At 37.1% G+C, this 22,051-nt stretch overlaps 2 protein-coding genes across 11 annotated transcripts; both read left to right on the top strand.

Annotated features, from left to right (window-relative positions):
• Positions 1-7,719: 7,719 nt before the first annotated feature.
• Positions 7,720-15,890, top strand: EMB2421 (FAD/NAD(P)-binding oxidoreductase family protein). 2 transcript variants are annotated; one of them, XM_086607830.1, is made up of 11 exons: positions 7,720-8,178; positions 8,461-8,543; positions 8,659-8,794; positions 10,401-10,894; positions 10,985-11,032; positions 11,277-11,451; positions 11,754-11,866; positions 11,950-12,046; positions 13,577-13,796; positions 14,571-14,724; positions 15,225-15,890. In XM_086607830.1, the coding sequence occupies exons 1-11, from the start codon at positions 8,004-8,006 to the stop codon at positions 15,498-15,500; spliced, it is 1,971 nt and encodes a 656-aa protein (XP_086463956.1). In that variant the 5' UTR covers positions 7,720-8,003; the 3' UTR covers positions 15,501-15,890. The 2 variants fall into 2 exon arrangements, with proteins under 2 accessions (XP_086463956.1, XP_086463955.1); XM_086607829.1 differs by having other exon boundaries at positions 7,726-8,178; positions 15,090-15,890.
• A 132-nt stretch (positions 15,891-16,022) lies between these two features.
• CYP722A1 (cytochrome P450, family 722, subfamily A, polypeptide 1) lies at positions 16,023-21,853 on the top strand. Of its 9 annotated transcripts, none has more exons than XM_086607835.1 (10): positions 16,602-17,227; positions 17,707-18,004; positions 18,105-18,254; positions 18,637-18,823; positions 18,936-19,015; positions 19,114-19,197; positions 20,375-20,453; positions 20,552-20,661; positions 21,174-21,292; positions 21,453-21,853. In XM_086607835.1, the coding sequence occupies exons 1-10, from the start codon at positions 16,995-16,997 to the stop codon at positions 21,553-21,555; spliced, it is 1,443 nt and encodes a 480-aa protein (XP_086463961.1). In that variant the 5' UTR covers positions 16,602-16,994; the 3' UTR covers positions 21,556-21,853. The 9 variants fall into 9 exon arrangements, with proteins under 9 accessions (XP_086463964.1, XP_086463962.1, XP_086463965.1 ...); XM_086607831.1 differs by having other exon boundaries at positions 16,612-17,227; positions 17,683-18,004; XM_086607833.1 differs by having other exon boundaries at positions 16,621-17,227; positions 17,683-18,004; positions 18,643-18,823.
• Positions 21,854-22,051: the final 198 nt, after the last annotated feature.

Here is a 22,051-nt window from a genome sequence, read left to right as displayed (position 1 = left end):
GTGGGTATTAAAGATTCTTGAGGAAGGTCATCATCCATGTAGTAAACAGATTTATGATCATCCAAGTTACTAGACATCATCGGTTGTAGGGTCAAATAATGGTAATCGACTCTAATAACTCATTTACTTCTTGTGTATAATCATCGCCCTCAAACTCGTGAGTCGCTAAAGGAAAGAAATTGGTACACTTCATCTTCGTGAAAAGAGTTTGTAAAATACTCTTTGCGAATGCTTTGTTAACCCCCGGCTGACCTCACCATCAATGTCGCTCGAAGTTGTTTCATCAACTTGAACACATTCACCTCGACCGAAAGATTTCGGGGACATGGTCATGGAACCATCTCGACAGTTAATAAGAGCATTAGCGTGGTGGCGAGAATGGACGCCCTAAGATGATTGGAATGGAATCACATGCAACCTCTCAGATCCAAAATAACAAAGTCTACGGGATAGAAGAAATCTTGGACTTTACAAGGACGCTTTTTCACAATTCCTTTTGGATACTTTATGGAACGATCCGCTAACCGTAGAGTCATGGTGGTAGGTTTAAGTTCATGAAGACCTAGTTGTTTAAATAAATAATATGGAAGTAAGTTCACACTAGCTCCTAGGTCTAGTAGAGCAAGAGTCGCGGTATTTGTCACCTAAGGTGCATGGAACCGTCGGGTCTACTGTGGTCCTTGTATTTTACTATACCATTGCGGTTCTGGTGAATGGAGGGAAACCGCAAAATGAGGAACGCTTTGTCGAGGAACGTTAGTTCTTCTTTTTGTGGTGCACATATCTTCAGAAATTTTGCATGTTTTGGTAATAATTTTAAGGCATCGAGAAAAGGTAAGTTTATTGTTAAATTTTGAAAAGTCTCTAATTTCAGCAAAATTGTCATCGTTTATTCTTTTGCTGCCGCGGCAGAAACGGTGCCTTAGGGCTGAATTTGGCAAAAGGGTCTACTTGCTTGTTTCCTACATCCGGAGGTGTTGACTCTGTTGAACTGGGAATCTTCCATAGGTTCATTCTTAGAAATAGATTCCTTGGAACCCTCCCGTTCTTTTGGTTGATCATCCGCATACGATCCGATTGTCGCAGTTTTCCAGATCGTAGAGTCGTGATTGCATGGACCTCACCTTGGGTGGGGGTGCTTGTACCAGTGGGCATTGGTCAGTTCAAAGGTCGCGGTTTGCTAGTTTAGGGTTTGGAACCGCCAGGCAGGAAACACTTTTTTCGACTCTTTTCTTTCGGCCAATTGTTGGATTGATTGTTGGATAGACGCTAAAATTTGAGACTGTTGGTTCATGTAAGCCGGGGAAAGTCTCATTTGTCCCATCCGTAATGGTTGGCGCAGTTGTCAGCAAAGGTAGTAGTTCTCGATTATTGCTTAGAAGTTGTTGATTATAGTTGGGATTTGGATTACCGGAACAAGGTCTGCGGTTGGTCCGATAATTAGCATTAGAATTCTTTTGAAATTGACCTTGTTGGTATTGTTGATTATTTCCTTGGCGGTATGGAATAAAATTATTGGTAGGTCGAACAGTTGATTAGCCAAAACCGTGAGGAGCCCCCATTTGTTGGTTATTTTGGCCAAGTTTAAATTCGGATGTTGTCTCCACGGTGCATTGGGAATGTTGAATGCACATGCCTCCTCCGCTTGTTGAGTAGGGGAAGCATATAACAAGGGGCAATATGCATCGATGATCGGGACTAAGACAAAGGACACAAGGAGCGGTGTCAACGCTCATGACCGGTTTTGGTAGTTGATCGCTTACTTGAACCGCAAGGGCATCTACTTTTTAGTTAGGGATTCTATCAAATTTTTATTTCGTGATCGGGTTTTACCTCAAAAATAGATGTGGCTTTTTGTAACAAAGTATCCTTTGATGATCTAGACGGCTCGTGTTACCCCCGGTGTGTGCCTTTTTTTCGCTTTGTTTTTCAAGAAAAGTATAAGCTTCAAGAGAGCTCCTTTGTCCATGAAGCAACCTCCGCTCATTATATCAAGAGTTTCTTTTTGATGATCGCACGCACCATTAAAGAATGAACGAACAAGGACGCCTTTTCTAGTTGGTGGTGAGGACATTCTAACGTAAGATCAAGAAAACGACTCCATGCTTCCAGAAAGGATTCATGAGGATTTTGGCGGAAGAATTGAATTTTCTCAAGCATTTCGGTTGTTTTCTTCTCGAAAGTGTAAAACCGGGAAGCATAAAAGCTTGAACTAGTTTATTCCATGTGTCTATGGATTGTGATTGTTGTCCTACTAGCCGATTGACGCTTTTTCCGCTAAAGTGAATGGAAACATCCCGGGCAAAGAGTTGTTCCTTAGAGATCATTTGGATGATGAAATGTTGTTGCCACTTGTTGAAGTCTACGAAGATGATTAGACGGTTTTTTCGCGGCTCCAAACCATGATATATTGGTAATAAACTGAAAACGCTTTGGTGGGATAATAAAATCACCGACAATGTCCTCAAGTTTGATGCAGGAAGAAGGTCCTTCCCTGAATGCAAAGATAGAAGTCCGAGAGGGCTTCTCGCTAGTGGAGGATCGTCGGCCATAATGACAGAAGTTGATGGCTTAACGGGGATTGTGGACGAAGGTAATTAGCGTAAGAAGAACAATTTTTATTTGAGAACTTACGCGAATTGCTTATCGTATTTTTTCGACGATAGGTATGTTCAATTTCTTTAGTGGAACCGGACCTTAATCTCATGCAAGCATTAAATCTAACTTACGGAAGGAATTATGAGGACTCGAATTTTATTAGTATCTTAAGCATTAGGATTAAACAACATATGCCTAAGCTGCCGCTTTTAACGAAAGGGAAACTAGGAATACGGTGCATAAACCAAACGTGTCACAACAAAGAGATATGAGGGAGGATTTCCGCAAGCAAGCCGCGGTTCTAATTAAGTAACCTCAATCTTCAAGTTTCCTAGACACCATTGGAATATGATTAAGATTTATGCAATTAAAATTTATGCAAAGGTGGTATTAAATTAATTTTAATTTAATTTAATTTAATTTTTTTTTTTTTTGTTTTTTTTTTTTTTGTTTTTTTTTTTTTTTAAGATTTATACAAGGGTTAAAAAATACAAACATGCAAATAATGATCTACTCGCAACAATACTATGTGCAGTAGCATGTGAAGGTTCTACTCATAACACGATAGCTATACCTAATAGGCAAGCTTGTGTCATCGATAATTATTTCCATGCACGATAGGCAAATAAACATCAAGAATAATCGTGTATGTACGCTAATTTGTAAGTCGATATTACGAAACGATATCAACAAGAATGTGGGAATTTGAATCACTCATAACGCATCTAAATACCTTAGCATACCTAATACGAGATACAATGCAGTAATAGATGACAAAACTAAACATGCAAAGTATTATACCTAAACTAAAATACGACTCTTGTATTGCATAATAAATCGATTTCGACAATACTCATTGAGATTGAATGTCCCATGAGAGCAGCCTTTACCCCGTAGGTTTAGAAACAACTTTACCCAACTCAGATTTTAACCCTCGTTGGAATGTTCTCCTCTTTCTTGACAAAATCGACTTATTAGACAAGACCGGTAACGATAATCGTAGAAATATCAAACATGTAACAAGAAACATTTATACGTAGAAAGACATATACCCATGCAATACAAGTATCATTAATATGTAAATATACATTCATATGCAATTCATGTCCGTAATCGTGATATAAATATTTACCGGTATACTTAACTTGATTCATGCATAATTCTAGGCTAAAACTTAAATAATAATTCATAAATATTTCCTAATACTATATACATGGCATACATGCACATAAAAAAACAAAAAAAAAAATTACACTAATAAAAAAAATTGAACCTCAGAAGCTTCGCGTTTTCCCGCCTTGAATAAAACAAACGTTTCAATTCGTTGACGCGATTAATCCCAAAGGATTATCGAATATTTCGTAAAAGGATCGATATTTAGGCCCTGAAATGGATCAAGGTAGATCCGAGATCTTTGGTGGTTGAACAGAGCAAAAATGAATAAATTAACTCGCTGACGCTGGTCCCAATTTCGCCACCACGCTGACTCCCAACCACAAGACGCTGCGGTCCAAGATTTCGAGAATACTTTCAAATTTTCTCGAAGTCTTATAATTGTCAGAAGTTATCTCTCCAAATCCTAACTTTTGGTACGAAAGTGGAACTAATTTTTGGATTACGTGTCAATCGCGAGGCAAAAAAATACGAAAAAATAACAAAAAACATAAACGAACGAAAATGAAAGGAATGAAGAGAATGGGGTTCCCCCTCGATGCAACTTCCGATCTTTAGCACACATTCTATGGCTTTAGAACAAAGGCGCCATTTGATATATGCTTGGAGAACACTACTTTAGAGTTTTGAACTCTAAATTAATGTAAAAGCAATCAAGATTCCTTACTCATGATCTTCGTTTTCGTAGAGTTTGAATAAGGATTCGAACTAACCTAAAGCTTAGAACAACTAAAAATTAGATGTTACAATAAAGCGGAAATTAAGGAGTAAGGATATAATATAAATGTTAGATTTTTTCCTTCCTATACAAACATTAATAAAAACATTAACAATGAAAACATGCACTTAATAATTTAAAATGGAAATTTGAAAGAGAAATTGGAGAGTTAATCCTCCTCATGTGAAACTATCATTAGTGTTGATTTGAAATAGGTTTTGATTCTTCCTAGACTCATAGACAAGTCCCTAACGGAAAAATAGATTTGATCCCAGCATGCATGGCTCACTAAAGAGCTCATACATGCTAGCAAGTGAAACCAAACAATGACTTATCTCTAAGCTCATTGCTTGATTTCTAACTAAACTCTACACCAACTACCATTTTGGGGTAGGATGTAGGGGATTAGTTGTTCTTCCTAAACCTACCAAACCAACAATTGGTTTACCTCACATGAAGTTAGACTAACTCCCCTAAAAGGGAAGTTAGCTCATGATCCTTGGGACAAAGACTTATGAACTAATAAAACACCAAAGAGAAAGAGAGAGAGAGAAGAAATATCCACAACCAAACTCACTTCTATATTTTCTAGAAGAACAAGTGTTCCTCCATTAAAACTATTACAAGCTTTTTAATAAAAACCAAAACTAACTTCTCCTTTTCACTAAGGAACTAAAATAATCCATGTGAGGAAAATAAGTCAAGGGAGTAAATGGAGTGTCCCCCACCCTTGTCTAATTTCTTCTCCATTTTAGAGAAATCTCATTTCCTCCCACGTGAATTATCAAACCACATTGATTCATTTTTATCTACCATATTAAAAACAAAGTGACACCTTGCCTTTTTCTCACTATTAACACCTAATCTAATTTATTACATGCAAGGTGTCAACTTTGCACCAATAATTTGTTACCTTTGTCTTGACATGCTCTATGATTGATGACTCATCCAATCTTGTGGCCCCCAAGATAGTGGGTCCATGACCCATGGCAACCGGTATTTTTGGGCGGTTTACAACTTCCCCTATCGCGTAGAGAGTTCATCGCCTACGATTGTCCGAAAGCTCTCTCTTGTCGATTCGAGTCCCGGGTTCGAGAGGTAGGAGCTTTGGAAGTTTGATGCTTCTACGTGGATTTGGAAGAATTCATATATACTTGTTCCTCGTGCTTTTATCATAGGTTTAACCAATATTTCCATGTTTATCGCAAATACCGCAAAAGTATGAAAACATATTTATTTCATGATTATTAAACACATAATGAACCAAATTTATATGTCTCAATGGGGTTTCATAATACACTTTTGGGTGCTTATCAATCGGGGACCACGAATGTTGTTAGCAAAGTAAGAGACACGATTAGCTAATTGCTTGTCGCCGGACAAAAGCATATTTCAATTTCCTCAATTGACAACTCAAAGATCCCCCTCGGATTCTTCCTCACAAAAACATCACCTAAAGAAAGTGTCTGCCACCTTGAAAGAGAGTTCCAAGCAAAGTAGCGGAATCTCGTATCTCTAGCAAAACGGCCATCATAATATTTTATCAAAAACTGGAAGTACGACAATGGATTAACTTTCCGCATACATGTAGCTTTTAACAACCATGAGGTTAATTATGTAATTTCATAATGTTAAGGATGTGGATGTCATTTGATAAGGATTGGTGGTAGCCGTCGGATAGAGTTCACACTTCACAAGATCATGACATGTGTCATAGATGATTTGAATTCCAATTTTGTATTTGTCAAAGTCACAGGGTATTTATGTAATTATACCTAGAAAAGGGCATTAGAGTCTTTTCATTTGTCTTGACCAAAAATATCACGGTCAAACTCAATTGACTTAGATGTGTTGTGGTCTTGGGGGGGTAAACCTCTAGATGAAAGAACTAGGAGAGTAAAGCTAATTGGCCTAAGTTCGGGGATAAACCTCTAGATGAAAGAACTGGGGATAAAGCTAATTAGCCTAAGTTTTGGGGGGTAAAGCTAGAAAACTATTAAAAGAGAAAAGGGCAATAATGTCTTTTTACATGAATTGACCAAAAAGATAACAGTTGACTTGGATGTGGTGTGATCTTCGGGGGGGGTAAACCTCTAGATGAAAGAACTAGGGGGTAAAGTTAGAAACTGTATAAATAATGAGGGACATATCAATAATTTCAAAAACAAAACCACAACTTAAATGGACACAAATACCCCCCGTAATTTAGCTCCCAAACAAAGAACCACGTTCTCATCTTTTTCTACATCATATCCTTTTTTTTATTGAAAAATAAAAAAGAAAGAATAAACCCAATACAAATATCTAACTTTTCTCTTGCAAAAAATCTCAAAAAATAAAAATAAAAACTGAAGATGAAGATGAATGTAAAGATACTTGTTTTTCCACACAAAGAAAAGTTTAAACTAAAATACCACAAAAGCCTATTTTTAAAGAAATGTGTGGTTTTACAAAACAAAAGGCTAAATAATCCAAAATTTGTTTGAAAAATCATATTTGTTTTTACATAGTACACTACAGTTACTGTTTCGCATATTGAAAAATATATGCAAAAGCAATTTTTACATAGTTAAAATGCTAAGCAAAAATACATTTTCATTCGAAATTACTATGCAAAAGTAAATTTGCATAGTCAAATTGTCATGCAAAAATAAATTTGCACAGTCAATTTGATATGCATAAATATTTTCTTCATCTAGTCTATTTGTTATGCAAAAATAAATCTATATAGTCAATTTGCTAAGCAAACATAAATTTACATACCAAAATGGTATGTAAAACTAAATTTGCATAGTCAAATTTCTATGCAAAAATAAATTTACATAGTTAACTTATTATGTATGCAGATTTTTTTGCACATTGAAATATCCATTTATAACAGTGGAAAATAAATAAAGTCATTGAAAGAAAATCAAACTTATCCAAATCCACCAGATGAAAAGAAAAATTGGCACTAATATTTTTCAATACACATGAAGTTGAATTGAAAAGAAATTAAAAATCGATTTTGCCCCTTCCAATTGGAACTTATGACCGTTGTTTTTCATTAAAAAAAACAAGTTGAACTGATGAATGAGTTGATTCAAGATCAAATCTTCGAATGAACTAAACTCCTCTGTAGCATAATCATACGCGATTTTTGAATCGTAAATGAAAACTTTTTAAAAAAATCTTTCAAAATTGAACAGAATAGAAGAGAAAGTAAAAAAATTAAACTGATTGAAGGAGAAACAATGAGTGAAAATGGTTTTTTTGTTCGGTAGAAGGGGGCGAAAGAAAATAAAACGATAAACAAAAGAGAGTTTTTCGGGAGGTTATTTAATGCCGCATGAATTATTTATCGCGTATTAAATTATCGAGGTTCCGTGTATATACTCGACCTTTCATTATTTACTCCGTGAGTTACTCATCTCTGTAATAAATATCCTTTTGTAAAAAATTGTTGGTAACTTGGCGTGGAAGTTAGTTGCCCTCTACAATAACACCAACTGCCCCTTCTCAATTGTTCGACAAAATGTCTACTCGAGTTTTCAAAAACCTTAATCTAATCCTTGGTGGCTTCTCACCACGAAGCTTTTCAACAACAACCAAACGTAGTTTATTTATTCACCATGATGATATTCTTCCTGTTTTAATCGTTGGAGCTGGTCCAGTTGGTCTTGTTCTCTCTATTCTTCTCACCAAGTTAGGTAACATCTGTTTTCTTCTTTCTCTTTCTTTTTAACTTTCATAAATATTAACAAGACTATGTACATAGCAACTGGTTATCTTACTTCTTTTGCCTTTTGAGCCGATAATGCTGTAATTGGAGAATACATACTAGATCATGCTCACAGGACCTATGAACAAACCGATCCCAAAGAACGTTATTTGGATAGAGTAGCATAGCATTTAACTATTCTTTGCGTATTGATTTTTGACATGACACTTATATGTAAGAATGTGATTGTTTTTTCCTATATCCTATATAGGGGTCCAGTGTGCAGTTCTGGAGAAAAACAAGACATTTTCTCAACATCCACAAGCACACTTCATAAACAATCGATCCATGGAGGTTGGTACACTGATCTGGACAGTGCGAATTCTTTTTCTTATTTTTGTTTCAAGGGAAGTTTTCTGAATACATGTAGATATGTATTATGTATAACCAACACAATCCTACTTGTCAGGTATTCTGTAAATTGGATAATCTGGCTGTAGAGATCCAAAGCTTGCAATCACCTGTTGAACTGTGGAGGAAGTTTATATACTGCACTTCTCTTTCTGGTTACATCCTTGGGTCAATTGATCACATGGAACCTAAAGGTATGGTCTTAATCTCTATCTTACATATTTTCCCATCATAAAATATTACTAATCGGACATTACAACACATCCATTCAGAAGTTCGTAGTTAACACAAGACTCACCCAGACTTGTCCAGGCTGTCTTTAAGGAAAAGGACTAGTGCCCATTTCATATTCACAGGGAAACATTGTCTACTGTTGTTAAATGTCTTCTGTTCTGTTGCATAACTAAAGGGTACTTTCCCTACATTTTGGTTAATCACTTTAGGGATTTTTACCTGGGTTATCGAGCGTCACAAAATCTGTCTTTATGGAATTCAACCCAAGGGCAATGACCACCCGGGCCTTTAGGGGCTTTCAGCAAAGGGTACGGACCACTCCTTGTATATCATCCATTCAAATGAATTCTCATATTTCTAAAATCATGCATGATACATGAATGATGCACCACATACCTTTTTCCAACAACACTGACAACATGTTTGCACTTCTATCATCAACCACCTAAATGTTGGGCATGATGTGTAGATCTTGGTATTTTCTCCCTTTTGTTTTCTTCAAAAAAATGTTATCAGTGTATACACAAATTAAACATATAATAAAAAGGAGCAGTACTTACCTCAGTAAATGGTTAGCTAGATCTCTAATGAGTGTTTCCTTGTCCCCTACTTCTCCTCTGAAATAATAAATTACCTAATATTGCTGTTATTTCAGTTTGAGATGAGAATAAATTAATAAAGGATTTTTTTTTTTTAAATAATCTTTGTTCTCCTCTCTTTCTCTCTTCTTTACTAAAAATGGGAGTCACGGAGCTTATTTTCTCTTTTTGTCTTAAGTTCAAAGTAAAAAGGATGGAGATTTCCTCCGTTGACATGTCGTATTTGCTATACTATTCCCTATAACATTTCTTTTCGTTTTTTTTTTTTTTTTCACCCTACTTCCAATAAAAACACCAATAGGATTTCATTGTTCAAGATATAGGACGGTTTGTTATGAACGAAGATATATCCAACAGAAGCAGAGGCAGGTACACTCCGTCTCGTTCTTTGTACTCCACCCGATTCCCCATATAGAGGCTAGGTTAACACTCCATACTAACTTACTGAGGAGACCCTACTTGGCTTCTTTCGATACTTTTATTATCAGATGTATTTAATTAAAACTCAAGTATCACATACTAACCCAGGTCTTCAACAGTTCCTAACTGATGGGTGTAAACTCGTCACCCAATTTTCATTGTCTCAAGCATACCCCCTTGGTAGTTACATGATCCAAGGACATGAGGAGTGACTGATGATTCAATGTACTTTTGCTAACATCCAAACCTTTTTCATTGGTTTCCTTTATCTCACAAAAATTCAATGCTCTTTCTTCTCTCCAGACCCTGAGTGTCTTTATTATTGCCTTTTTAATTGATATTCTGAGCTGGTTCGCACAGCTCCCAACTATCAAAGTTCATATCTTTTTCTGATTTTGTATGATTGGTCTTTAGAATAACAACATCTTTTCTTTTTTGAGCTCCTAATATTCCCTTAGTTTGACTTGTGCATCTTGTTCGGAAAACTATTCTTATAGTATTTGCAACAATCATTTTGTACCGTCTCCAAAGCACTTCCATTTTGCAGATCTAGATAAAGTAGTCAGCCCCGTTTCTGTTGCTCACTTCTCACAGTACAAACTAACCAGGTTACTATTGAAGCAAATCGAAAACCTTGGCTTTCATGTTTGTGGCTCTAATGAGTTAAATGGTCCCCATCATGATCTCATTGGGGAAAGAAGTATACTACTGGGGCATGAGTGCAAATCCATTGAAGCTACAGATCGTGGTATCATGGTGGGTGTTTCATCTTTTAAAAATGGAGAGAAGGTAGAGAAGAATATCCTGTGTAACATACTTGTTGGTTCTGATGGTGCTGGAAGTGTAGTGCGAAAGCTGCAGGGAATAGAAATGAGAGGTGAAAGGGACTTGCAAAATCTTGTTAGTGTCCATTTCCTGAGCCAAGACCTTGGGAAATACTTACTGAATGAGCGACCTGGAATGCTGTTTTTCATTTTCAATGTTGAGGCTATAGGAGTTCTAGTTGCACATGATCTCAACCAAGGGGAATTTGTGCTGCAGGTGGTAAACCATAAAGATTGCTTCATTTGACTTTACACGTGGTTCAGTAGGCAGTTATTCAAACTGAACTTTCGTACTTGTTTTCTGCAGATACCCTTCTATCCTCCACAGCAGAACCTAGAGGATTTTAATTCCGAGGTACTTTAATTTGTTGCAAGATAGATGGGTGCATGAAAATTGATTGTTTATATGAAAATTCATGCTTAAAGGATTGAACATTTAATTAAAGAAAATGTGTGAATGATGAAACTTGTGCAAGGACTAACGGATGGGAGAAAGCTGCTCTCCTTTTCAATGCTTCATGACCCAACGATTCAACATGTAGATCCAATGTGTAGTCTCTGTGCTACAGTGTATAATGAAAAACTTCAACCTTTTGTAGGTGTGCAAGGACTTAATATTCAAGTTAGCCGGCAGAAAGCTTGTGGACATTGACATAATTGATATAAAACCATGGGTGATGCATGCTGAAGTTGCTGAGAAGTTTGTTTCCTGTGATGACCGAGTCATACTAGCTGGTGATGCAGCTCATCGTTTCCCTCCAGCTGGTGGATTTGGTGAGTGAACTTTTCTTTGGGCCAAATCCAGTTTCGATTTCCTAAAGCTGATTCCAACATATAATTCTGCGTCCATATGTAATAATGTATTCAAGAAATGACTCAACAAATTTTTAATGTAATAAATAAAAAAACCCAGCCACACTTTACCATGACCCATAGATTAGATTACTCTTATGAGAATACTGTATTAGGAGTAAATTTATCCCAAGTCCTGATATGTTCCCGAAGTTCTTGTTTGGAAGCTTTGCATCTGTATAAATCCCAAATTAATAATTAAAACTTTTACATGATTGGTGCAGGAATGAATACTGGCATCCAGGATGCTCATAACCTGGCCTGGAAAATAGCTGCTGTTGCGAAGGGTATTACCTCATCATCAATTCTTCAGACTTATGAAATGGAACGTAGACCGGTATAGCTTTCTTCCATTGTTAGATGTCTCTCTCTGGGAAACTGTTAGGTGAATTATTAATAACTAGCTATAATTATTTTCAGATCGCCGTATTTAATACTGCGCTTAGTGTTCAAAACTTTAAAGCTGCCATGGCAGTTCCTGCTGCACTTGGCTTGGATCCAACTGTTGCTAATTCAGGTACGCATGCACTCTATTATTATAGGATGTGCTTAGAAACTTCTCCAGGACCATGGTGTTCTAAACCTCAACATTTTAACATCAATATTCCAACGACCATAATATAACTTATAAGCGTTTCAGTGAAGTTTGAACTTAAATGTAAATATTATCTTGGAGAGTTTTTTCACTCTTCATAAATCATAATACATTTGGAGACTTCAATATTCCATTAATGTTGGGAATAATGTGCTAGGGTCTTAGTTACTTAACTTTATGAAGTTCTATCAGTGACTTGTATAACTACATCATTGATTCTCTTACCTATATAAAGAACTTATTACTAACAACAATATCATAATTAAGATGCTTTCATCATCATAGTAAAAAACTATTTAATTACAGACTATGTTCTACTATTGGTGTTCACATGATATTCAGGGGCTCAGGGTTGTGCTGATGACACTCTCACTGTCTCAGTCAAGAAAGTGCCATCTGGGAGAAAGGATAACTCCTCCAGGACTTTTCTGGTTTATTATTAAGTTTAAATTTAAAATTCTTGATGTGCAGGGATAAGATATTGCTCATTTTTTTGTATGAGTAATACTCGTCACACCCTGATACTCTCTCCACACCCCGTCTGACCATTGTACCCTTACTAAGTCTCTCCACACCCCACTCTCAGAACTTTGGTTCAGTTATTCTAAGGTTGCAAGGAGGAGTTTAGTACCAAGTATTTCATAATACTTGTACCAGATTACGTAAATAGTAGTATGAAAAACCAAATCTTCAATGCGGCGAAAGCGAAACTTTGATTTCATTACCTTCATTACCACATTCCCAATGCTCTCTAGTAAGACCACCATGTCATACTGCTTGATGTCCCAATACTCCATCTGTGTTTAACTCATAAATCAGAAATTTTTGAGAGTTGAAGAAGAGGAATGCAATGAAGACCTATTTGCCGCATACAATTTAAATAGGTGCACTTGGGGACCTTATTGGAGTGTAATTTTACTTTTACTTTTATGTTTCTTACTCTTTTTGATCATTATAACAAACTTCATTGATGTTGCAGAAGTTGATAATCCATAAACAAGGAATCAACCGTAGCCATGAGATTATAATTCCATGTTTCCCTTCATAAAAGTCAATTGATATTTTGGTCTTAAGACTTAAAATCCGGTTGTTACATCCTTTCCAACTACACCAAAGAATAACTAATTTGTGTGATGAAATGTCCATATTCTGTTAAATTAGTTGACATTCCAAGTTGGCATAGATAGATTAGGAATTTAGGACACTTGGGTGAGAGAGATTGATGAGAGAGATAGAGAGGGAAACATAAACCAGTGGAGTAGCAGATGAGAAGACAAAAGAGAAGAACAAGTGTTTGATGGGCTGTGGAGACTAGAGAGAGAACTCATTAACTAACGGGGTGTGCCAAAAATTGGCAACGGGGTGTGGAGAGAGCAAATCGGTATGCAACAAGTATTACTCTTTCGTATTCACAGTTCCATTTACTACTGATTTCTTATGCTGGTTTGGCAGTACATGGAGTAATAAATAGTGCGCTTGGTTCAATTTTACCTTCTGGACTACAGAGAACACTATTGGATAAAATTTTCACTATTGGTCGAGCACAAGTTTCCGAGTCTTTTTTGAATGACAACAACCCATTTGGATCTTCAAGGCTTGCTAAACTAAGGGGTATATTTGACGAAGGAAAAAGCCTTCAGCTCCAGTTTCCCGCTGAGGATCTTGGCTTCAGGTATCCATATCATTTTATTTTTTATTTTCTTTCTTGGTTGTTGCATTCAATACTGAAGCCTGTACACGTTCTGCACATTTCATGGCCAATGACTAGTTTATGTGGTACTGAAGCATGCCTTGATGCTCTAGGAAGCTGGGCAGTTAAATCGTTGAGTACTCGCCGAGTAATCGGTGAGTACTCCCTACTCGCTACTTAGCTGACCCGACCAACAATTTAATCCCCAATCACAATTGGGCTCAAAAACTCCCTGAGTACTCAGCTGATTATCCCCGATTAGCCGAGTAATTGTGTTCGCTATTTCACTGTTAAACATCGAACTCGACATTTCGCCGATTCGATCAACCCTCTATTCTTTAAAGTTCTACACTTTAATCATACTTATTTTAGTTGATTGACTGTTTTGCTTGTTTATTGATTGATTGGGTTTTTAATTAGCTCCATTATGTTGGTCTTTCAATTATAAATATATTAAACAGGTATTTGTAAAGAAATATAGTGTTTTGATAAATCACCCAATTAATCCCTGACCGACTAGGCCTACTCGCTACTCACTCTTCGACCGAGTAGCGATTTAACTGCACAGCCAGGAAGTATGCTCTATTGGAAGCTCCTCTTTTAGAACCATTTTTTAATTACCTGACATGTTTTGCTAAATGATCTTCATATCAATTGTCCATCTACCCAGATAAATTGATAAGAAGTCTTGATTTACTAAAATTCAACAAGTAAAACTTCTGGCAGCACACTTCACTCCCATTGTTTCCACATTAGGTATCTCGAAGGAGCTCTTGTTCGTGACAGTGATGGCTCACAAGACGCACCAGAAGCACCTACAGGTCGTAGAAGGGACTATGTTCCTAAAGCAGAACCTGGAGCACGATTGCCTCATATGAGCATCAGATTGTTGCAAACAACTTCTAGCAAGGTATGTTCGTTTTTATGTGGTGATAGTGACATCCTAATGGTCCCGTCTGACGGACTTGCTACCTAGATAACTGACATTAGTGCAATGTTCGTGGAGCTTTGATGCGTCCTACTTAGAGATAGCTGATAAAAGATTGATTAGGACAAATTAACACATCCTGGTTAATGCAGCCTTTAGACTGATCTGATCCTATGCATAGGTATAAAGATAAACTTGTGGTTTATGATCTTCTGACATGGACAACTTTTGCAGTCTTGTAGAGCTCCCTCTAGGTCAAAAGTATCTTGAGTAACCTTTTGGTACTTCAGTAATCAATGGTCGAGACATTTCTTGTGCCATCACCTTATTAGTCAAACTATTTGTAGGAAATGCTTTCCACATTGGATCTGGTATCCGGAGATAAACTTGAGTTCCTTCTGATTATAGCACCCAAAAGGAAATCCTACATTCTTGCACAAGCTGCATTTAAGGTAGCCGAGGTATTCAATGTTTCTTTAAAGGTATGCGTCATGTGGGGTGACAGTTCCACCAAGGGGATAGATGGAAGTAAAGCAGCATTAGATCCTTCGGTGCCTTACATAGATGTTGAAGAAGTTCAGAGCACTTTATCTCTATCGTGGTGGGAAATATGTAAGATGAAAGATGAAGGAGCCATATTAGTTAGGCCTGATGAACACATTGCTTGGCAAGCAAAGGGTGAAGTTCTTGGTGATCCTGTTTTAGAGATGAAAAAGGTCTTTTCTCAAGTATTGGAAGTTGAGAAGATCCTCACGTAGGCAAAGTCATGTCTTACTCACGAATGCCTGTGCTGCAGAAGCTGTGGTAAAGCTACTACAGATCCAGGGGAATCAGGTTCAAGCTCGCATTCAGTGGGTCTTCCTGTCTGGAGATGAAAGATCATCTCATTCGATAATCATCAACTCCATATATTTTTTGAATCCATATCATATTTTTTCATTAACGTATCTAATTGCTAGGTTTAGATCGATGATCAATTAATTGTACTGTGTTCACCTAGCTAACAAGCTCGTAAAGTTTGCCCGACAGTCTTTCAGTATTGTGATCTGCTGTCGAAGTCAAATAAATAATATGAGAATTCTGTGCCAGCTGTTCCCAGCTGGTTGCTGAGTGTATTGTGTATATTACTGAACATATATATTTGGTCATGTCTTCTTTTGCTAATGGGTAATTTTGATTAAAGTTGGAAAAATGTACAGAGAGGGAGAAACAAAAGGTAAATAAAAAAAAAATACACTTTATATACTAGGTGCTTGGAATGGATTTCCAGGAGCTACGAAGCTTGAGAGGTACTAAACTTGTGTGTAGTAGGTTGCTGCTGCATCTTCTGTTTGCACCAGGAAGTGTGGTTTGCCATGCCACCAAGCTTTAGTCCCTTTTGCCAGCATACGCCCTTGTCGAGCACTGGTTTCCGCTGAAATTAATCTCTTTCAAAGTATGAGTGATGTTCACCCATTCCCACTTTACTCTTTGCTTTGTTCCATGCACTTTTGATTTTCCAGCGGACTTCATCCAACTGAAAAGCATTGACAGCTGCTTTTGATTGGGATTCAACCCATATATTTCTCCATCCCGTACTGGTGGCTTGTGCACTAGTCATGTCCACTAGTCATATCCCCCCAAAATCAAAATGCTCATAAGGACCCGCACTGAGTTTATGCAGTACGTAAGTTTGTTGTTGACTAGGTTACTTTTTTTCGATGGAAAACTAGGTTACTAGGTTCATGCATATTGTTGCAGGAATAAGCTGTTACTATTTGGGGAAATAAATTACTTTGACATCTAATTTGATTTACTTTATGATGGAGGCTGAAGATTTTATGTACATAGGTAGCAAACGTAATGATGACTGATAAGACATGGTTAATTTATTTGTTTAATAAAAAATTGCACTTGATATAGATGGTTGAAACCTGAACAGTCTTCAACTTGCATTCTACGTTGTAGACGTTTAATTTGAAGAGGCAGAAGTGGACTTGGTGCATTTGCAAACTCTATAAAGAAAAACAGGACCCTGATGTTTCAAGGTAGTGGTCTCTGAACTACTGCATGCTCCATTGTGACGAAAGCCTTCCACTCAAGGTCCCCTTAGTGGGAGTGACGATATATAGCTTGTCTGCATAACACATAACATCCATTTCCACTACTCCGCCTACTCGTGTCAATGCCTCAACCGTAGCTAAAAATCAAGTTGTATCTCCTCTGTTATTTTAAGTATTAGGCCAAGCTGATTTCATTTGCAAAGAAAAAAAATGGTCATACTCGATTTTCCTCCTATGCTTCTTCTTCTACATCTATGTTCAGCGTTCTTAGTTGTGTGTTTGACATTTCACTTTCTCGTAACTCTCCTGTATATCGAGAAATCAGGGGGTAAGGTTCCGCCGGGCAGCTTGGGTTTACCTGTGATTGGAGAAACAATGCAGTTCCTTGCAGCAAACAATAGCACCAAAGGAATTTATGACTTCGTTCAAACTCGAAGGCTTCGGTAACGAATTTTACATTCTAAGGCATTGTCTTCCAAACTTGTTATACCTATAAATTGATATGGCAATAAATAAATAGATAATATGAATTAGAGGTTACTTCTATCCAATTACACCTCCTTAAGGACCTAATGCGAAATACGCGAAGGGGCATTTTTCTGCATGGAAATGTCGAGTTATATCACTTGTGTCCTTTCTTGGCACACAACTATAACAGTAGTTTGGATACATTATCCAGTGTTCAATTGCATGCTTTGAAGTATATGCTTGTTGGGGCCTTACAGTGGAGTCGTCACTTTTCGTCTTAGGAAGGTAAACTTGTGCGCACTATTTCAGACAAAAGAAAATCAACATTAAATCATTTGCAAACAAGTCAACAATATTGAACACTTAAACTTTGTGAATTAACACCTTCATGCAGTTCAAAGCTTGTATAATAATCTCTCCCTGATGATAGGTATGGGAATTGTTTCAAAACCAGAATTTTTGGAAAAACGCATGTATTCATATCGGGGACCAAGTCTGCAAAGGCAGTTCTGAGCAATGATTTCCCAAACTTTGCTAAAAGATACGTTAGGTCCATGGCAGAACTTGTTGGAGATCAAAGCTTGCTCTGTGTTTCAAAAGAACAACATCAATTCATCCGTAATCGACTTAGCCACCTGGTCTCTACAGACTCTATAAAGGTGTTTGTTAAACACTACGATCAATTGGTAGTGAAAACTCTAGCCGACTGGGAAAACAGAGATGTCGTAATTGTTCTTGAAGATGCACTTAAGGTTTGTGCAGAATTACCAGTACATAATTTGTACAAATTTATCATCATTATATATTCAAAGGTGTACAAACATTTTGACAGGCCATGCATCCATGCTGCAGATGACATTCAATGGTATGTGTAAGATGTTGATGAGTTTAGAGGATTCTGATGAACTTGAGAAGTTGCAAAATGATGTTGCCCAAGTTAGTGAAGCAATGTTGGCATTGCCCTTGAAGTTACCGTGTACTAGGTTCTATAATGGCCTCAAGGTAATGAGCTTTTTCTAAACTAAATGTCTACGTTACGTCGTTACATTCCATATGATTCGGTTTTCGTCATCTCCAAAAGTTTAGATACTACACTAGAAGCTGTATCCATTTTAACAATGGGACCCGAGCCCAATCATTGGATTCTGAATTTTTTATCCTTAGATTGAGGCCCATGTCATACTTGGATCGAATCTGGGCATGTGAATTGGGTCCATTTATTATTAGCTAGCTACGCCTGTGAAGTTCTTGAAATGTGTTTCATATTTTGATCAATGAAGAATTTGGCATAATACTATTCCATCAATAAGAATATTTTGTAATTTAGTCAAACCAAACAAAGAAGTAGAATTGTAATTCGATCATTTCATTTGATCATGATAAGCTACAGGCAAGAAAAAGAGTGATGGATAGATTGAAGAGGCTGATGGACATGCGAAGACGGTGTTTAGGAAAACACCATGAAGACTTTTTGCAGTCTCTCTTGGAGGGGGAAAAGTTGCAAAGAGACGATTCTCCCGCACTTACTGATACACAAATCCAAGAGAATATCTTGACACTTATAATTGCAGGTTAGGCTTTAATATCCGCAACCAAAAACGATAAATCAATCTGTACTGTTTATGCTAGTTAACTCATTATAAAGCATGAAAGATACATAAAGTTGCCTAATGAGATGAACAGGTCAGGTAACAACAGCAAGTGCCATGACATGGATGGTCAAGTACTTGGATGAGAATCAAGACGATCAAGATACCCTTAGGGTAAGTAAATAAAGGATCAATGTTTATTATACATTTTCATTTTAATCAACAAACTGTTCACTTTGACCGACACTTTTATTGTGATACTTGTCCTACAGCAACAACACAAAATTGATCGTAAAGTTCCTCTAGGGTCATCTCTTACACTAGAGGATTTGAATGATATGCCATTTGCCTCTAAGGTAAAATCTTTCTTTTCCTGACTACCAAATCAATTAGGTGCATAAGAAGAGCAAGCTAGGTAGGAATCCTCTTGGCGTGGACACCAATACATGTTCAAATTTAACTGCCACCAGCTACCTCATTTTTCCTGTGCTGAGAATACTGTAACTGATGATTCCTAACTAGATCTCATTCACTTCTTATGTTGCCAAGGAGACCTTAGGTATGTTAACTAGCTATACTCTGTAAGTTTGTAATGTATGCTACAGTGTATAATACATTGGAGAAGAATGTGTTGTCTTAGTCAGACTTGCCTATGGAGGCCCCGGTTCCTCTTGAAGTGATCCAAAACTGAGTTTTCTCTAGATTTCCCTCAAAGCAAATCCAGCCCATGATACGAGTACCGACTACGTATCATTCGCTATCAGAGTTGTCCAATTCTCTGGTCGTGGTAGAAGCAACAGAGGAATGTTGTTCAATTTGAACAATGCTCCTTTTTAGTTTACGACAAATGACAAGCTCAAATAATTGTTCCAATAATCTTAGCTACCCTTTGGGCCATTGGGTTAATCTTTCTGCGTGTCTTTCTGCGTAAAGGCTTGCAAGAAATCTAGGCTCTTTTGTGTGATGTTTTGAGAAATTTTCGTCCAAATATTGTTTTAAAGTGTTAACAGTGGTATTTGGTAATTGACAATTGAGGGATTCCACTGGAAATGAATATACTCGTGGATTTCTCGGATTTCACCTTAGAACCAACTTAAAACACTAATCAGCCCAAGTCCAGGTGCAAAGCACTTGAACCTTTTTTGGGCCTCCTGGCCAAGATGGAACTCTCAGGCTGGCTAGTTAGGCTAAGCTTCAGAAGTTCATATATTGCCATTAATTTGGTCAGCGACATTAGGGAGTATATAAAACTAGTTGTTAAAATTAAATTGGTCAGACATTAGCTTGATCACCAAGCTAGCAAGGTGGGTTGGAACTCGGAACTCTCTTTGTTATGGAAACTATCCTCAGTGTGCCACGGAACACATTGTAGCGTAGGAGGATGATCTGAATTCTGAAATCATCCTCGCTGTGCAGGCACCTATTCGGCGCTAGCTGTTCTTGTAATGTTGTCATCATGATGCTTGTTCAATCCAAACTTAGATTGGCGAACTAACTTGCTGTAAACATGAAATTGTTATTTTTGGTTTACAGGTTGTTAAAGAGTCTTTAAGGTTGTCATCTGTTGTGGCATGGTTTCCCAGACAAGCACTAGAAGACTGTGAAGTTGAAGGTGTGCTTTAAAGATATCCCACCTAAAAATGGTCTTACTTCTATTCTACTAGCTAGTTGCAAATTTATTTGATAAGATTGGACGAAATGTTTCGTTAGCAGGTTTCACAATCAAGAAAGGATGGATAGTCAATATAGATGCCAGAGCAATACACCTAGACCCAACTCTGTATCCTGACCCCGCTAAGTTCAATCCTTCGCGGTTTCATGTAAGTTTATTCTGGTCAAACTCATTCTTTTTATTTGTTTATTTATTTTTCTACTTTGTTGGTAATTTCTTCACTTTTCTGTTTTCAGCCTCTTTCAAGGTCTATGTTATCTTTTCTTCCTAGCTAGCTAGGGCCAAAAAATTGACAGATTATGATTGGTGTTGAAAGAAATATAGGCAGTTAAGTACCGATTGATAAACATTGTTCTGGCTCCAATAATTGGCACGTAACAGATCTTTGTAACACAGTAGTACACTTTCTCTAAATTATCTCTTTTGGGATTTCTCAAATTGCCATAAGCTTAAGTTCTTCCAACTTATCTGCAATTCAATTCACGTTAGCTTTAAAAATTCTAGTTAAGTATTAGGAGACTAGAAAATCGTATCGACTCAAGATTTTAATTACCGTAACTTTTCTAAAAATTAAAAGAAAAAGAAGTAGAAAGGTTCATTCTAAATCCCGGTGGCTGAATATAGAATGCATGTGCTAAATTAAATGGAGTTGATTCACAGGATGAGTTAAAGCCATACAGTTTCTTAGCATTCGGAACAGGGGAAAGGACATGCTTAGGAATGAACTTCGCTAAAGCTATGATGCTTGTCTTCCTACACCGTCTCATTACCACTTACAGGTGACTCAATCCTTATTTCCTATCCACTGTATACAGTTTACCTTTTGGCACCACATGAAACCTATAGGCCCAGAAGTTAGTACTTGATCAATTTATTACTTTAGTAGATATGCGTGGTTATCACATCGATCTCATTAGTCAAATGGGAGAACTGGTGCAGGTGGAAGGTGATAGATTCTGATGCAAAGCTGGAGAAGAGAGCACTTTTCTCCAGACTAAGAAGTGGCTGCCCTGTGCGTGTCATGCGTCTTGGACCTCAATGATAGTCTTTACTTACCTTGTTCATATTATTATGAAATGTAACTAATATAAGTGTCTATACCTACGTATTTAAGTATTTAACTACTTGAGTACACTATAGAAAATTTATAGTATATATTAATGTTGGAGTAAGTTTCATTTACAACGTAATTAAGCGAATCGTGAAAGCGAATTTTGGAAACCTTAGTTGAGTCTTGACACTGAAAGTAACTGATTGGAACTCAACTCTCAGTGTAGAACTGTAAATCTGTAAGTTGTCTCTCAAAGTCAATAAAACATAAGTCAAGATTTTGTAGATTACATGCTTGGTACAAGATCAATTTGGCCAAAATAAGCAGGTGGGATGGTGGTGCGACACTTAATAGGAGAGGAACAAAACAAGACCTCCCACTTCAGTCTACAGGAGACATGGACAAATATATTTTTTGATTGTAACTTGCGAGCAATTCATGCCAACTCTCAACTCTACTTGTTCTCATTATATTCAACCAATGTCCC

Source organism: Coptis chinensis, chromosome 4, assembly GCF_015680905.1.
Source record: "Coptis chinensis isolate HL-2020 chromosome 4, ASM1568090v1, whole genome shotgun sequence".
Taxonomy (NCBI): domain Eukaryota; kingdom Viridiplantae; phylum Streptophyta; class Magnoliopsida; order Ranunculales; family Ranunculaceae; genus Coptis; species Coptis chinensis.
This window is presented reverse-complemented; position numbering and strand designations above follow the sequence as displayed.